The following is an 18906-nucleotide window of genomic DNA, read 5'->3' on the forward strand; positions in this document are numbered from 1 at the left end:
TGAAAATTGTTCACATAGAGGGAAGAGTAAACAAACTTAAATTTATTAGAAATTATAGAAAGCCCATAATTTGTTTCAGCAGTATTTCATTTTTAACAAAATTGTTCTCTTTAAAACCTAAAACATTAAATAAATCTGACTCAGCATAAAAAATTAATTACTTAGAAATGATGGTGTCTGAGTTCATTCCAGAGGGTAATGTTCTCAAGCTACCTCAATGGGTTCATATCAAATACAGTTTATTTACTTGTTATTTATTAGGGTGGCAGTAAGTTAGAACAGATAGAAAAATTTCTAATATTTTCATGTTATCAAGTAGAAAATAATGTTACATCACTGTTGTAATCACTTTTGTATGGTAATAATGAAAAATATTGTATTGTGTTTGACACAAAGTAATGTATATATGGTGGAAATGTAACTAAATATATTAAGCCAATGGAATAAACACTTAATTGTTAAAAATTATGTATGCTATATTTCTGATATCAGGAATCTGATTTTCTAAGATTAAGAACTACTTATTAATATCCCATGATTAATTGCACTTAAATATTTTAAAAATACCTGTTATTTATCTTTAAATAAAAAGTGCTGGGTTTTATCCCATTATGTTTTAACAAGTAAAAATTTAATAAATGCAGATAATGCAGAGTTTACAAACATGAAGCTCTGTGGTATTATATAAATTTGTGGATGGACATAATTGTTAATACTAAGATAATTTAAATTAATAGACATAATGTTTTATTTTTAAAGAAGTCATAACTATTAAGAAATAGTTACAGTGCCAAGTAATATTGTTAAGGTAAATTGAGGTAAAAACAAATCAAATAGGATGATATAAATAAATAGCATTTTTGTATCTTTATTAATAAATATTTTAGATATTGTGCTAATTATACCTAACTACATATTCAGGATACAGTCGTCATTTTTTTCTCTTTGGCGATATTGTTTTAAAAGCTTAGGAGATAATCACTCACTAAGTGGATGCCATGCCACCCCCCCCTCCCCCCCACACACAGACACATACACAGACACAGACACACTCTTAAATACACATGTGGCTTTAAAAGAGAAAATTTTAATTTGTGGTTTAAGAGAAAAATACATAACAAAGTGACTCTTAAAATGGCAAAATGTTGGAAGGAATTACAATGTGTATGTTGGTGTCTAACCCACTTCAAATCCTATATAAAAAAGGGTAATATGCAAATCGACCGAACGGCAGAACGACCAGCCCAGCTGTGCTGAGGATGTCTGACTGTGGCTTAGGCGGGGGAGCGTGGGCCTACGCCATCAGCCGGACATCTCCCGATGGCTCCCGGACGGACAAAGGGCGCCGGTGGGCTGGGAGACCGCCCCACCCACGAGTGCATGAATGTCGTGCACCGGGCCTCTGGTTAGTTTATGATGGTCACTGGTGAAAACTACTTTTGGAAAAATTTTCACCTGTGCCTTGCAACTCTGTTGGTCCCACTCGAAAGCAAAGCATGCTGCCATGCCTGCTACAACGTTAGCAATTCCACACCACACTACTGTGGACTCAGATGCCCATCATGGCTTTTAGGTCTACATAGAAACATTTTCCTCCAATACAGATGGAGTAATGTATGTATTCTTTACAGTACAGCCTCACATAATACAGCTAAAAAATGAAACTACGTATGAGAATGGCCAAGTCACACTCATCTGCGAAGCCGAAGGGGAGCCTGTTCCAGAGATCACTTGGAAAAGAGCCATGGATGGAATCACCTTCTCCGAAGGCGATAAGGTAACAGGAACTCAGTGCATAGTGGTTTCCAATATCATTGTATTTTTGGTGTTTTGCATGTTATTAAATCTCACATTGGACTCCAGTTGACCAAGTAATAAATGCAATAAGGGTTTATTTTTTAAAAATGTAACTACCACAATCAGCCTGAAATGAAATTCAGAGGAGGAAAAAGACAAATTTAATATTTAAAGGTATTTTTTATTAAGCCACACAATCTTAGGTTGTTGGAATTCTTCAATTTGCCAAATTGGCTTTTGGTATATACTGAATGTATGAAATATCGTATGACAGTTTTATCCCCTTCACCCTGTGCTGTGAAAATGAAAGGCATTCGAATGAACAAAAGTCTGTCATTTCACTCTTACTCTTTGACTGTCTTTGTGCAGTATAGAAGTAGGTTTCTGCTTTCATATAATATTGAATCTAATAAGATAAATGAGTATACATGTAAATTGTGACCTTCCACCAGAATGCATATAAGTTATGTAAAAATCAATTAAACATCATCATATAGTTCACTAAAATCCATGGATTTTCATAATTGTCATTTTAAACAAATCATATAAATGTCCACGTTTAAACAGAAGCAAAACAGAAAGAAAAAGGTAGTAAATTAAAGATATGATGGGTTGGCATTTTCACACAAGTAAAAAATGTAACAGTAAGCTGATAGATGTGTTTTATTTTCTCAGTGTTAAAGGCAAATGTCCTTTAAGTGACTTTCATTAATTTAAATCCAATTCTGCAAAAGTTAGTGATTTCTATAATATATGTAGCTTTGACTTTCCAACATTGATAGCAGAAAAATTTGAAATCCATTTGTTCAAAATACACTTTGTATTCCTTCAAGTCATCATATCTTTAAACAACATGCTAACTCAGGGGTGGACAAACTTTTTGACTAGAGGGCCACAATGGGTTCTTAAACTGGACTGGAGGGCCGGAACAAAAGCATGGATGGAGTGTTTGTGTGAACTAATATAAATTCAAAGTAAAGGAGCGGAGGGGAGAGCAAGAGAACTGGATAGAACAGCCGGATCTGGCCCACGGGCCGTAGTTTGCCCACGGCTGTGCTAACTCCATAGATTGACAGCACAGACTACTCCCTATCCATTTATAGTTTATCTTTTGAAAGAATGTGTTCCTACCTATATTACTGTTCTTTTTCCCACTTTCTCTTCATGATGGCATATTTAAGAGGGTATATCTCTTTGGAAATGTACAAATATTTTATATATACTAATTGAAAATAAAAAAATTCCCAGGTAAAGAATATAGTTTGCTTTAATATTTTCTTAACAGAAAATCATATATATTTCCATGGCACAGTTGGCAAGTTTGAAAGGCATTATAGTTCCATAAAAATGTTTAAAATAGTCAAAAAGCAATTAGACATAGAAAACTGTAGGCAAATGCTTTCATGTTGATTTAGTACATTTCTGTAGACGAGATTACTCAAGTATGATTTTCATGTCTAAAAGCCCTTAATTATTTCTAACTCAAGGTTTCATTACTTTCCTGTCTACTGTAAAATTCCTAAATGTTTTCTTCTCTAAGATGGCCTTTACTCCTTATTTAAAAGATGCTTCTTTATTATATACCAAGAACAAGAGATACATTGTATTCTGTTACCTTATCGGTATAAATTAATCAACTGAGAGCCTGATATTTTATTCTACACTCTACACCCCAGGCCTCTCAAAACTATTTACAGAAATCACTTCTATAGTAATTGTGAAAAAGTAATCAACTAGTTTTTATTTGCTAAGGATTATATCAAAGTAGACATCCTTTTTATTTTTTATTTAGTTTATTTGTTATAAAACAATTATAGAAACCTACATATGTTTTTATTTTTCTAAATAACAACTTTTATCCAGTGGGTAAAAAAAGTTAAGACTGCTGTATTTATTTTCTATCATATTTCTTCCAAATTATTTTAAGATCCCCATTTTATTTTCTGGATTGTAAGCCTTTTTTCTCTTAACATTACCAATTTCTTCAACAGCCAAAATTCAGAAATTGAATAGTTGAGCTGAGCTTTGAAGGAAGACAAACCTAGTTTTGAATCTCAACTCTGCCATTTATAATGCTTCAGTTTTGTCAAATGTTATCCGAACTCTTTTTTTTTTTTTTTTTTTTTAGTTTCTAAGTCATTTACTAACATGACAATATACTTGGCTTCAGTAAATCTTGTACACGCACACCACAACAGGCACCCCAGCCACCGATCTGCTTTGCAACACAAGGCTATGAACTCTTTTTAAGATGAGTTCTTCCATCTTTAAAATTGGGATAATAATACTTATTTTCCTTGTGTAGGAAAGGTGAAGTGTGCCTTGTAAAATGCATATCGATCTCTTTAGCATATTGTAATATTCAATCAACTTTATTTTTTCCGTGTCATATTCCATAATTTTTGAAGCATAGTTTATCTTGTGTGGGTTTTTGTTGTTTTTTGTTTGTTTTTTGGATTCTGAGTAAACTCTAGTTGTCAATAGACTCCATAAAGTCTGATACCTAAAGTCTGACTATACTTTGACTATCATCGAGTATATTGAGATCATATGTCTGTTGTCTTGAAAGTTACATGAGGTATTTGCCATAAGAATCACCTGAAGAGCCTGCAAATTCTGGAATCCCACACCCGGAGGTTGATGTCATAAGTCTAGCACAGGAACTAGGGGTGCATGCTTTATGAACTCATCAGCTGGCATTGTATGGATGGTCTTCAGGCCATACTTCAGAAAACAATTCTCTTACTTTAAGTCAAATGAAATTTAACAACTGCTCCTTTCAAAAGGAAAATGCTCTTGCCAGATTACTGGGCACCTGATAGGGGCCTGAGAAATACAGAACAACAGAAAATAAAACTTCTGATCATGCATGTAGTGTTAAAGTGTTGATAAAAATTGTTAAATGGGTAGGTCATAGTCAGTGAAATATCATCATGTAATATGGTTCAAACTAATGATTGCATCCCAAAATATGACTGTATTTAGCCAATTTGTTCAACATTGTATTTGAAGCAGAGGGTCTCAATGAATAGTATCCCTTTTCCTTGTCTAAATTATCAATCACCAGATAAGACAAAAGAAATACAGGAGGATAAAATATCAGGTGGCATGTCCTTATACTGAATTCCAGAATTAGATAGACTTAGCATAGTCGATCACTCTTGTCATAATCACTGCTGAGGTAACCATGGTTTCTACTGGAAGGTCCTTTCTGAAAATAAAAAAGGAAGTGCCTAGGAAAAGTGCATCCAACATGATGTCCTCACAGTTACCAATCAGACACTCCCTCATTCCCACAGGGAGGAGGAAGCAAGGGAGTTGCAAAGTCCAGGAGTGGAATGTTAGTAGAGCTCCCCTTCCATTGTATATATATTAGGAGCCCATGCCAAATGTTCACTGCCCAACAAACATGATGCTTATAACTTTTTTTCTGTTGATTTCAGAGATGGAGGGAGAGAGAGAGAGGAGATAGAAACATCAATGACGAGAAAGAATCACGGATTGGCTGCCTCCTGCACAGCCCCCAGTGGGGCTCAAGCCCACAACTCAGGCATGTGCCCTGACCAGGAATTGAACTGTGACCTCCTGATTATAGGTTGATGTTCAACCACTGAGCCACACCAGTTGGGCGATGCTTGTAACATTAATGAGCACTGTATATGTATTGTCTGAACATATCTTCTGGAATGCTTGCCTCATAATAAATGAACCCAAAACATAGTGGCATAAAACAACCTTTTATTTCTGCAGTGATTTTGTGGATCAGGAATTTGGGAACGCTCAGCTGAGTGGCCACCACCAGGAGTCTCAGATGTGCTCACATGTAGATGTTTTCTGTAGCTGCAGTTTTGAAGTAGGATTGAACTATGGGTATTAACGTACCAGAAAATACCCTTGTGTAATCTCTCTCTCAGAAACAACAAAAATATGGTGCTTTAACCCAGAGCTCTTTTAAACTAATAACTATTTTGTCTCTAATCTACTTACCTACATTTAAAATATGTAATTTTTAAAACTTCAGAAAAAGTTTTCAAAAACATGTAATGTGTAAGAAAAATAGAATATCTACTTGCTTTAGAAATATTTCCTGAATACCCTTTGTTATTTCAGGATAATATTTTGATCTTTATCCTATTTTTAAAGAAATCACACAGTTTTTACTCACTAACTTTTAATGATCCGTTTATTGAAAATTTCTAAGCAATGTATTGTAGTGATAACAGTATAATTGATGATTTTTCATTAAAATATTGATTTACTAGGGTTATATAAAAGTTAATTAAATTGAATTTTAGCACATTATAATGTAGTCATCTTAAGATACATTTGTTTATAGGAATTAAAGTCCCTAGCTTTTTCATTTAATATATGATATATATTTAATTTCATTAATAATTAAATGTATACAATAAACTCTAGATAACAACCAAAGCTATTGTTGTGGAATATGTAATAACCATGAATTAAAAGTTATAAATTATTATTATTATTATTTGATTCTTTATTGTTTAAAGTATTACATATAGTATTACATATGTCTCCTTTTTCCCCCATTGACATCTCCCCGGCCACTCCCACCCCCCAGCACATGCCCTCACCCCCCTAGTGTCTGTGTCCATTGGTTATGCTTATATGCATGCATAAAAGTCCTTTGGTTGATCTCTTACCCGCCCCCACAGCCTCTGCCTTCCCCCTGAATTTTGACAGTCTGTTCGATGCTTCTCTGTCTCTGGATCTATTTTTTTATTTTATTCTTTCTGCTCCATCATATTCTTTTTTTTATTGTTTAAAGTATTACACATGGCTCCTTTTTCCCCGATTGACCCCCACCTGCCACTCCCACCCCCCAGGACAAGCCAGCACCACCCCAGTATCTCTGTCCATTGGTTATGCTATTATGCATGCATACAAACCCTTTGGTTAATCTCCCCTTCTCTTCCCCTGCCTTCTCTCTGAGTTTGGACGGTCTGTTCAGTCTTACCTTGTCTCTGGATCTATTTTTGATCATCAGTTTATGATGTTCATTATATTTGAAATTTTCAAACAATCTATTTTTTTTTTACTTTAAAAATCTTTATTTTAAAAATAAAGCCATGCTTCCTCACAGGGTTGATCTGAGGTGTCAATAAGACTGTGTGTCTGAAGTATTTCAACATAATCCCTGGTATTAACACCTATCATCTATTCCGAACCAGTTTCTTCACATCACCCTTATTATCATTCTTTTTGATCAAGTGTCAGTATATATATGATTACAGGCATTGATCAATTAGCATGGGAAAGTCATGCAAGTGTCCACAGGTCAAAGTTTAATCCTAACTGTGTCACTTTGCTGTGTTATTTACCATGTTACTGCTCATGCCTGATTTTAGTCCCTGTATGTCTAAATCTGGGTAATAATTAGACCTATCTGGAAAAAGTTTCTGAAGATGAAATGAGAGTGCAAATAACAATATCCCAGACACAAATCACACAACGTTGAGTGTTTTCTTTTGTTTCTGTACTTGGAGGTATATAGTCTTTAGATGTTTTATACAGCAGACAATGTTCAGAGTAATTCTGCATCAATGTCTTCTGTGACAAAAGGAACCACACTAAAATTTAAATGAGCATAGTCATATGCAATGAGTTAGTCATATCGTCCACAAGTACAATAGAAAGTTGCTATTGTTGCTGTAGATTGTTCTCCCTTGACATAGCTATATATGGATGTTTATGATGAAATGATCTCTAGCAATATCAGTTTAATGGCTCAGATATGAATTTGTTTTACCACACTCAATTTCGGATCTTGTATCTATATATTGCATGCCTCTTGGAAGTTGACAGTGTAGGTAATCTGCATTTGAGTTTCATCTTATCACTGTGTGTTTAATCTCCATCTCTGCAGGGAGTGCAGGTGTGGGCTCTAACTCCTGGATAAGGATTGATTCTCAGGTTACTCCTAAATGATAAAGGCTAGTCTTGCATCCTGTGGGACACAAATCAGGACCAGAAACATCACAGATTTTTTTACATCATCATCTCCTTCTTCCTTTTCTCCCAAGTCTATTTTCTCAAAATCCCCTGAAATTTTTCCTCTTAGGAAGTGAGTCATTTTTTGCCTCCTTTTGGACCCTTTTGTACCTCCCATATTGTATAGCAACTAGAGGCCCAGTGCACGGATTCATGTACCAGTGGGGTCCCTTGGCCTGGCCTGTGCCCTCTTGTAATCTGGGACCCCTTGAGGGATATCAGTTAGCCCAGTGGTCGGCAAACTCATTAGTCAACAGAGCGGCAAACCGCGGCTTGCGAGCTGCATGTGGCTTGCAAGCCACAGTTTGCCAACCACTGAGATAGCCAATTTCGGCCCGATCCCCGCAGGCCCGATCCAGGCAGGAGGGAGCCCGATCCTGTGCATTGAGTGTCTGTCCCCTGGTGGTCAGTGCACATCATAGTGACCCGTTGACCAGTCATTCAGTCGTTTGATTGCTTAGGCATATATATATATATATATATATATATATATATATATATATATATATATATATATTTAATATACTCTTCCACATTCTAAGTAGTAGTTAAACTGATCATTATAGAACAGCCATGGGCAAACTACGGCCTGCGGGCCGGATCCGGCCTGTTCGGCTGTTCTATCTGGCCCACGGAGCCGAAAGAGTGGAGGGTTCTCTTGCTCTCCCCTCCGCTCCTTTACTTTGAATTTATATTAGTTCACATACACACTCCATCCATGCTTTTGTTCCGGCCCTCCGGTCCAGTTTAAGAACCCATTGTGGCCCTCGAGTCAAAAAGTTTGCCCATCCCTGTTATAGAAGGAAGAAATAGAAATGCTGTACTCCATAAAGCAAGTTTGCTTAAGAATTAGTTGTTTTTCATAAATCTTTAAAGTATTTTTTATATTCATATAACACTGGTTTCTTTTTAAAAAATTTAAAAGAAATACTGTTACTTGTCATTGTAGGATTAAGTGGAAGTAAAAAGATCTATAGGGAGTTATTTTGACCTCTGGAATTCTTACAAAATGGTAAACATAACAAACAGTAAGCAATTTCAACTAGGTGAATAGAATGTTTCACATAATAATTATAAAGTTCTTAAAATATTGTCTGGTGAATGACACCTCACATGTGTCATTCATCTGCCCTTAACATACAGATTCTATAATTATTTTATTCCAGCTATAGTTTTCTACATAGTAAATTATAGGCCTATCTCCACTAGAAATTAATCCCCCTCTACATTGAATAAGAAATGAATGTATAGCAATAAGTCATAACTATTTTAAAATAGAATTTTCTCAAACTTCACTCATTTGACCATTGGCTTCATCTTTTTCTTCTTTTTTCTGTATTCATGTGCTACATGGACTGTTATAACCTAATTTATTTTCCTTTAAACTAAATTGGTTTTTCATTTATTATTATTCTAACAAAAATGACAATGAAATTAAAAGCATGATTTTACATGTTATACTTTTAAATACACTTTCAAAAAATTGTAACACTATAAAATAAAAATTATTTTTCAAAGTAATACCTCGATTTAGCATATGCACCTTCATTGGCATACAGACCATACTTTCAAAGCACTGTTCTTGTTTCAAACATGCTTTAAATGAATGTGATATCAAGTTTAGCAATGAAACTCTGAGGAGTGGAGCACATTTAAAGATATTTAAATTGTGGTAGAACCCATTCTCCACCCTCCTATTTGTGGTGCCAAGCACTTCTCTCCAGTAAATAAATAGGCTGCATTATTAATGAACTAGAGGTCTGGTGCATGAATTCGTGCACCAGTGGAATCCCTCAGCCTGGCCTGCAGCATCAGGCCTAAACCGGCTCTCTGACACCCCCCCTCCCCCCGGATTGTGAGAGGGTGCAGGCCAGGCCAAGGGACCCCACTGGTGCACAATTAGGGCCAAGGAGGGATGCAGGAAGTTTGCCAGCCGGGGAAGGACTATGGGAGGGCTCCAGGGCCCTCGCTCAGTCCCGATCAGCCAGACCCCAGCAACAAGCTAACCTACCAGTTGGAGTGTCTGCCACCTGGTGGTCAGTGCACGTCATAACGAGCGGTTGAATGGCCTTAGCATATTATTAGCATATTACACTTTAATTGGTTGAATGGATGACCGGACACTTAGCATATTAGGTTTTTATTATATAAGACTAGAGGCCCGGAGCATGAAATACGTGCATAGGGGTGTGTGTCCGTCAGCCCAGCCTGCACACTCTCCAATCTGGGACCCCTTGAGGGATGTCTGACTGCCTGTTTAGGCCCAATCCCAATAGGTCACCCCTCTCACAATCCAGGACTGCTGGCTCCCAACTGCTTATCTGCCTGCCTGATTGCCCCTAACCGCTTCTGCCTGCCAGCCTGATCACCCCCTAACCACTCCCCTGCCTGCCTGATCGACGCCTAACTGCTCCCCTGCCAGCCCAATCATCCCCAACTGCCCTCCCCTGACAACTCTGTCAATCCCAAATGCTCTCTCCTGCATATTCCCTCTTTATTAGATAGGGTTTTTTCTTTAACATATTGGGCAGCCCTAACTGGTGTGGCTCAGTGGATGGAGCATTGGCCTGCAGACTCAAGGGTCCCAGATTCGATTCTGGTCAAGGGCATGTACCTTGGTGGGGGGCACATACACAGTGGGGATGTGCAGGAGGCAGCTGATCAATGGTTCTCTCTCATAGATGTTTCTAGCTCTCTATCCCTTTCCCTTCCTCTCTGTAAAAAATCAATAAAATATATTTTTTTAAAAAAATAAACTTTTAAGATTCCTCCATATCTGCCTGGCTGCTGTGACTCAGTGGTTGAGACCCCAGGCTGCCTCCGCTGGGAGGGGGATCGCGCCGTGGGGGTGAGCGCCCCTCCCAGGCTGAGACCCCAGGCTGCCGCTCCTGGGAGAGGATCGCGCCGTGGGGAGTGCATTTGTTTTTGTTTTTTATGAAGGGTCAGGAGGGCCTCTGGGCAGCATTCTGCCAGGCCGCTTGCTCTGCGGGCTCTCAGCGGCAGCCCTCCCTGAGACTGAGGGACTCCGTTGGGGCTGAGAAACTGGGCATCGCCATCTTGTAGCTATGGGCGCCGTCATTCTTTTGTAGAGTGATGGTTAATTTGCATATTACTCTTTTATTAGATAGGATTTTATGCTCTAGCATATTATTCTTTATTGTGTATGTAGAGCCTTGGACCTGAGGAAACTTCTTGTTTTAAAAATGGTTTACTTAAAGTACTTTTAGTGGAAAGCAGATGATAATAAAGTGAATTTTTCACATCACTTGAAAATCTTCACTGAAAATTCTTAGATCATATATCATACATATATATATATATATATATATATATATATATTATTTATATTCATTTACAAAATGTGCTTTTCTATGTTAAAGATGACAACCTTACTGATTCAAACTTCACTTTAGTATTCTATGCTGATTTTGCTTTCTGTTTATTCAAATAAATAATAAATATAAATATAAAAATACAGTGAAGGTTACATTAAACATTTTTATGTTTCTCTTTCTTTAAAATCTAAAGCAAATATGAGTTCTTTTTTTAAAAAAGATATCTTTATTGATTTCAGAGAGGAAGGGATAGGGAGAGAAAGATAAAAACATCAGTGATGAGAGTGAATCATTGATAGGCTGTCTCCTGTATAGCCCAAGCGGGGATGGTGTCCGCAACCCGGGTATGTGCTCTGACTGGGGATCAAACTGTTACCTGCTGGTTCATAGGTCTACCTTCAATTACAGAGCCACATTGGCTGGGCACAAATATGACTTCTTGAAAGATACTTTTATAAATGTAATCAGCAAAATAGTCTTTAAAGTTATAGAATTTTAGGTGACTGACATTTCTTTTATTACTTTCCAAAATTCATTGAACAAATATCAACAAATATCACTGAGGAATGTTATGTATGCATGTACTATTCTATGCACCAAGAATGCAATATTAATAACAAACTGTTCCCTGCTTCATGGTACATACAATTTAAGAGGGCATATTTAAAATCATTAGTCTTTTCTATATGAAGGTGAAATTTTGAAATATGCAATTTTATTACTGAAAATATCAACTTATAGTATGTAAGTGAAGTTTTACAAGGCTACAAATGTAGCTTTGGCCTACTTTCTGTACTATCACAGATCCAGTTCAATCTATTCTTCAGATGCTCTTGTGTTGGTGTATGACCACTCTCCTCAGTATATCGCCTCTCAGTTTGCTGTAGGCTTATGAAAGTTATTTAGATTTTTATTTTTAAAGAAACTTAAAAAAATACATAATGGTATAATTGGCAGTACCCATATATTATACCAAAAAATTAAGTCACTTTTCCTTCTTAAATAGAAATTACCAAAATGAGATCAAGAATTTCACAATTATCTTGGCTGGAGCGTTGACTATGAACTAGGAGGTCAGGGTTCGATTCCCAGTCAGGGCACATGCCGGGGATGTGGGCTTGGTCCCCATTGTGGGGTGTGTAGGAGGCATCTGATCAATGATTCTCTGTCATCATTGATGTTTCTATTTCTCTCTCTCTCTCCCTTCCTCACAATTGTTGTTTTAATAAAGAGATTCTGCAGTTTCAAGTATTGGCACTTTATTATAAAATCTCCATTGAAGTTAAAAGTAAAATATGATGGCATATTTATAGCATTATTTTTAAGGATGAAGGACAATATATAAGTATTTTATATAGCTTTGTGAGTAGTTACACTTTCAGGCAATTTTTTACAACTTTATTTTTATTACTTTTATGAGGAATTTTATTTTTACTTCTTTACCAAACCCTGAAGGTGCTTTCAGGGATTCAATTACTGGAAATTCTCAGTGCCTGATTCTAAGACTGATAAACACACAACACACACACACACACACACACACACACACACACACACACACACACAACAAGAGCAGAGATCAAGGAGAGAACTATAATAAAAAAACATTTAAAAATTAGTAAAATGTTTTAGTAAATAATTAAATGATAGTTTAAATATTTTAAAGAGTTATGTGTATAGTTAAACTAGACATGTTGGGTGATAGAATGACAAGAATAGAAGGAACAAAAATGTATAGCCTTTCCAGGAATCAGGGGTTATTGAAAACAGCCTATATTAAATTCCAAATAAGAGACTAATCCCTTGAATTTTTCTAACATGATTTGCAAGATCATTAGTGTCTAAAGGAAAATCTACTCATTTGATGTGATGTGCATTAGAGAATCTTGAGTAATCTTTGTTACCATGAGATTCTGTTTCCCTATGAATTTAAATGTTTGAGTTACTAATCAGGGGAGTCATACTGAACCAAGGTTAAACACCAAAATCACATAGGGAGCTGTGTACACCTACACCTGACTGAGCCTCACTCCTAGAGTTCAGACTGAGCCTGGCTCCTGGGTATTCTGATCTAGTAAATTTTTGATAGGATTAAAGAGATATATTTTGTAAATCCCCAGAAATAGTTCTGGTGTGTATGCCCTGTAGAGTTCTTCTGTCTTTGAAATTACTGTATTTCTTCCATCACAAACCTACCTGCAGGATTTCATGCAAATGCATACCAGCACGCTTAACATGCATAAAATGACCTTGATATTCTCTACAGCTATACATGGAGTAAGATACATAAAAGGAATCCATTGTATAACCCATGGATTCCTAATCATGCTATCTTTGCTTTTTTTACTTCACAAAAATAGAGCCTAGTAGAATAGTATGGTATTGTGTGGTAGTTGTAACAGTGATTCTTTGTTTCAATTCCTAGATATCAGGTAAATTGCCAGTTTTTCAGAGGTAAAGTTCCACTGTTTATAAAATACGTCCTCATCAAACTCTATCATTTGCTTTTTTTTCTTTATTTTATTGTTTAAGGTTTTACAAATAGTAGTACATATGTCTCCTTTTTTCCCCCCATTGACCTCCCTCCATCCTCCCCTACCCGCCCCCCCCCGCCCCCGCTCAGTGTCTTGTGTCTATTGGTTGTGTTTATATGCATGCATATAAATCCTTTGGTTGATCTCTTACCCCCTGCAAACCTCCCCTGCCTTCCTGCTGTAGTTTGACACTTACTTATTTAATAAATCTCTCTAGTGACTGAGTAGATAATCATACATTTTAAGATACAGTTTTTGTTCTGATGCCAAGCCCTTTTTAAATCCAGCTTCTTACTAATTTTTCAGTTCATGATTTTCTAATACTCTAATATAGTGAAGCAGTGTGTTTCCAATTTCCTTTTTTCTATATACCTTTTTATACAACTCAATTATAAGAAATACTAAGATTATTTCAGTAATGTATTTACATTAGAAAAATGTTAATATCTGATTATAGAGAAGAATTCTAAAGAGCATACTCCTGGCACCTGTAGATTTTAATGCCTATATTTTCTCCTTTCCAAAGGAAATGGGCTTTTTTTTTTTTTTTGAAGGATTTTGTGTTTGAATGACATTTTTAAGGTCTACCTAATGCATTTTTTTTTTCATACTAGTGTTCTCATAGCAATATTATAGGCCCCTTGCTGGGCAACAGGCAAAATGCACACTTCAATTCCCCATCTGATGTAGGTGGTAGAATATAATTAGACATGTTGGAAATCTTCCTGGGTGCTTCTGAGCTTGCTGAAAGATGGGTTTTCAATCATTTACAACTTTCCAAAATTTCTTTTTCAGCCCACAGCTTGAATAAGAATTATAAGAGGCCTAGTCATAAATTTAACATGTCCTCATAAAAACTATTTTAGGGAGAATTCTGGAAACATTTTTAAAATGAAAATGTCATTGATCTTTTTAAAACATCATTTATTAATGTATTGTATTTTTAAATCTACTAATATTATGAGATTTTCCTTTTACAAGGAACTTTTATTGTGTTTGTGTGATATTGTGAGAGTAGTACTCAATTTTATAATAATCATTTTTGGGGAAATGTTATTTACATACTGAGAATGGCTTTAATATGGTTTTATAGCAGATCTTTTTTTTCCTATAACCACCATATCTTCTACACAGACTTCATTTGCTGTTACTTCTCCTCATGAAGAAATTTGCTATTACCCTGAAAAAAATAAAAACATATAGCTATACAGAAATATGGAGATATGAGTAAATATTAACAGACTTAACAGAAATAATAAATAGTGTGATAAATATAACTTTGAATTATTTATGTGATATTTTAGTGAATAATATTAACTAAATACAAGAATGAGATGAAATAAATTTGAATGAATGTATATGGGCATCAATGCAGATATTTTGGTACAATTTTAATATAGATATAAACAATAAATTTGAATTAAATATTATACAAGTCAACACAGTACATGAATGAAAATATTTCAGCATTCTAATAAAAAAATTGCAGAAAAACAATGCATTTGATGAATTCCATTGTAAAGCTTAAGCATGCTACAAAAACTAGTGCATAAAAGACTGTTAGTTACACAATAATTAATGAATAAAATGAAAGATATTTTACTAAAAAATACCTTATAGTTATTGCAATGCCTTCCTTGCTTTTGAATTATGAATTATCAGATAATAAATTGAAATAAGATATGTTAAGCAAATATATCTTGTAATAACTCTGGCCATCTATTGAGTAGTTGTGTTTATTGATGGGGGTGGGGGAGGAGACTGTTAGGAAATAACCGTTCTTGGCTTTGATATTGTATTTTCATGATCTATAAATATCTTGGAGCAGCATCATTGCTGTTGCTTTGTAATCCAAAATGCTGTTGTCAAATTTTTTAGTTCTCTCATTCTTGGATGCCAGGTTATTTTTAGATGCACACTTAATAGTTGATCTGCTTGAAAGAAAAACATATTTATACTTGCATATCCTACTATTACTAGTAAGATCAATTTATTTCAGCCAGATAAGATCTCACATTCTTCCATCAATGCTTGGGCATTGCAGGCTTTACAATGGCGGGGATACTTTATTCATTCAGAACAGACGTTTTCAACCTTTTTCATCTATGGCACACGTAAACTAATTACTAAAATTCTGCTGCACACTAAAAAATATATTCGTTGCCAATCTGACAAAACAATAGGCATAATTTTGATTTACTCACACAGGATGGCTGTTGTGTTGTCTTTGGCTGTTGTCATTTTTTTTTAACCTGACAGCTATGGAAAAAGAGGTCAGTGGGCTTCACTAAAGAGTCCGGTGTTGCGTGTTTTAGTAATTCTTGTGGCACACTGATTGAAAATCGCTGCTTATTGCAAGCCACCAGTGTAGTGAAAACCGTCACAGATCGTTGATATACTTACTGTTGCAGTTTCCAGTAACTTTTGAGTTTGCTGAGACAGTCCTTGACTGCCAAACTGAAGTTGATAGGGTAGGCTATTGATTTTTACAGTTATTAACTATGAGTATGGTTAGGTTAATTGAGTGCTTTAGGTAAACTAAGCATAAATGTAGGCCACTGTTCTTTTAATTACAAAATCTGAAGCCAGTTAGGAACATAAGCAATGTAGAAAGCACTAGAATTGATTTACTCTACGGATATTTGTGTTCAATTCTGAAGTTCACGGTGTCCAACAGAGTTATAGGGCCTGTAATGAAACTGGGACTAAATTTAAAGTAAAAACACATAAGACTAATGTAATAGTAGCATTACATTGATAAACAATATGAATGAATTGATGTAATTCTCTGATAGCTTAGTGAATTAATAAATTGTTTACTCATAAGTTAAAATCTCCTTTGGGTTCAAATGATAGAAAAAGTGATAAATTAAGGGGATCCCACACACAAGTTATATAGAAGCAGGAGTTTATCAAACAAGAACTGCACACTTTTCCTGGTGTGCCATAGAGAAGATGTTGGAGGTGTATTGTGGCTTTATCCACCATTTCCTGTACTATAGGACACGTGCCTGGCTGGCTTCTTTGATTTTTCATGGCCACCAGACTTACCTTTAATGGTAATGTTCATATTTTTTTCATCCTCTATGATTGATATACCTCACTGAAAAGATTAATTACAGACCTGATGATCCATAATTTTCATAGTGTTTTAGAGAAAGTAATAGAGTATAGAAGTATAGGATGCCTTATAAAGTGATGCTGTTAATATTGATGTGTGGTATACAACTAGCATGCTCCTATCTATGACCATAGGCCAGGGATGGGCAAACTTTTTGACTCGAGGGCCACAATGGGTTCTTAAACTGGACCGGAGGGCCGGAACAAAAGCATGGATGGCGTGTTTGTGTGAACTAATATAAATTCAAAGTAAAGGAGCAGAGGGGAGAGCAAGAGAACCGGATAGAACAGCCGGATCCGGCCTGCGGGCCGTAGTTTGCCCACGGCTGCCATAGGCGGTCACTGAATGATAAATGCATTGCATTTTCTGACCTTAAGTGTGGAACTAGTGACAATTTAAAACACTTGTTAGAAGCTCTCTTTTCAGGCATAATGGAAAAAGAGAGGTTTGATATACCCTCTGACTTAAAACAATGAAAACAAGGAGCAAAATTTATGTCATAATAGGCACAGCATTGATTCCTGAAAGAAGAGATACAAGAGATGTGAGACCTAGGATTGCTCAAGCCCGCTGTGTAGATTAGAGCAAGTTTTCTGGCTGTAGTACCTGAATGAAGTGTCCATATCATTTAGGTGAGGAAACATGTTCTTAGTTGGAGTGACTTATAGTGCTAGAATTCACAGACAGAGAGAGCTCCAGGGGTCTTCAGCATTTTCCCATGAGTTGTTAGCTTAGGACTGTTTAATATAAGTATATGAGAAAACTACCACAAACCATGGAAAGAACCACTGGAATACTGAGGAATGTTGATTTAGTAGTGTGGCCATATTAATCCAAATGAAATAGTGATCCTAACAGAATTTAAAATCCTCAAAAGTTTATAATTAAATTGTTTTTATTTAATTTAGTAGTGTCTCATAGAAGTGACAAAACATACTTTAATGAATAAAAGAAGACAGCACTCAAAATATATAATTCAAAATCTGACATCCAATCCTAATATCTAATAAAAGAGTAATATGCAATTTAATCATCACTCCGCTACACCTCTAGCTACGCCCACCAGCCACGCCCACCAGCCAATCAGGAGCCGAGTATGCAAATTAACCCCAGACAAGATGGCTGCAGCCACAGAGCGAGGAAGCCAAGCTTTCCGCACACCCTGGCCAGACCAGGCCTCCACTCAAGGCTACAAAGTTTCAATTATAGACGATAAATAAATCCCAACAAAAATGGTGGCAGCCATGGAGCTGGAGAGAGCAGGAGGCTAGAGTTGCTCCCTGGTGATGGAGGAAGCCAAGCTTCTGCAGCCCTGGCCTGTCTTGGTCTCCGCTTAAGGCTGCAAAGTTTCAATTACAGAAGATAAATAAATCCCAACAGAAATGGCTGCTGCCAAGGAGCAGGCTGGAGACTTGGCTCCACTCCAGGCTACAAAGTTTCAATTGTAGAAGATAAATAAACCCCAGATACCAGGGCATCCGCTTGGGTCGCCAGGGGGCATGGCCAGCCTGCAAACCACCACAGGCCCCTCGCCAGGCCGCCCCACGCCCCAAGGGAACCCCCACCCTGATCCGGGACACCCTTCAGGGCAAACCAGCTGGCCCCTACCCATGCACCAGGCCTCTATCCTATCTAATAAAAGAGTAATATGCAGATTGACCATCACTCCAACACACAAGATGGCTGCCCCCATGTGGTCAAAGATCCTGCCCCCAAGTGGACACAAGATGGCCACCACAAGATGGCCAGCAGGGGAAGGCCGTTGGGAGGGACCAGGCCTGCAAGGGAGGGCAGTTGGGGGCAACCAAGCCTGCAGGGGAGGGCAGTAAGGGGTGACCCGGCCTGCAGGGGAGGGCAGTTAGGGGCAATCAGGCTGGCAGGGAAGCAGTTAGGCATCAATCAGGCTGGCACGGGATCGGTTAGGGGGTGATCAGGCTGGCAGGCAGAAGCGGTTAGGGGCAATCAGGAAGGCAGGCAGGTGAGCAGTTGGGAGCCAGCAGTCCTGAATTGTGAGAGGGATGTCCGACTGCCTGGTGGGATCGGGCTTAAATGGGCAGTCGGACATCCCTTGAAGGGTCCCAGATTGAAGAGGGTGCAGGCTGGG

General features: G+C 37.0%; 1 protein-coding gene across 2 annotated transcripts in view; it reads left to right on the forward strand.

Moving 5' to 3' along the window:
* The window catches only part of NCAM2 (neural cell adhesion molecule 2), a 417403-nt gene that overhangs the window by 284937 nt on the left and 113560 nt on the right, over positions 1 to 18906 (forward strand). For both annotated transcript variants that reach the window (XM_080656219.1, XM_080656220.1), the window contains exon 8: positions 1632 to 1777. In XM_080656219.1, coding sequence (XP_080512345.1) covers positions 1632 to 1777 — 146 coding nt within the window. The remainder of the gene's footprint in view (positions 1 to 1631; positions 1778 to 18906) is intronic.

The sequence above is a fragment of the Plecotus auritus genome, assembly GCF_963455305.1.
Source record: "Plecotus auritus genome assembly, chromosome: 2".
Taxonomy (NCBI): Eukaryota; Metazoa; Chordata; class Mammalia; order Chiroptera; family Vespertilionidae; genus Plecotus; species Plecotus auritus.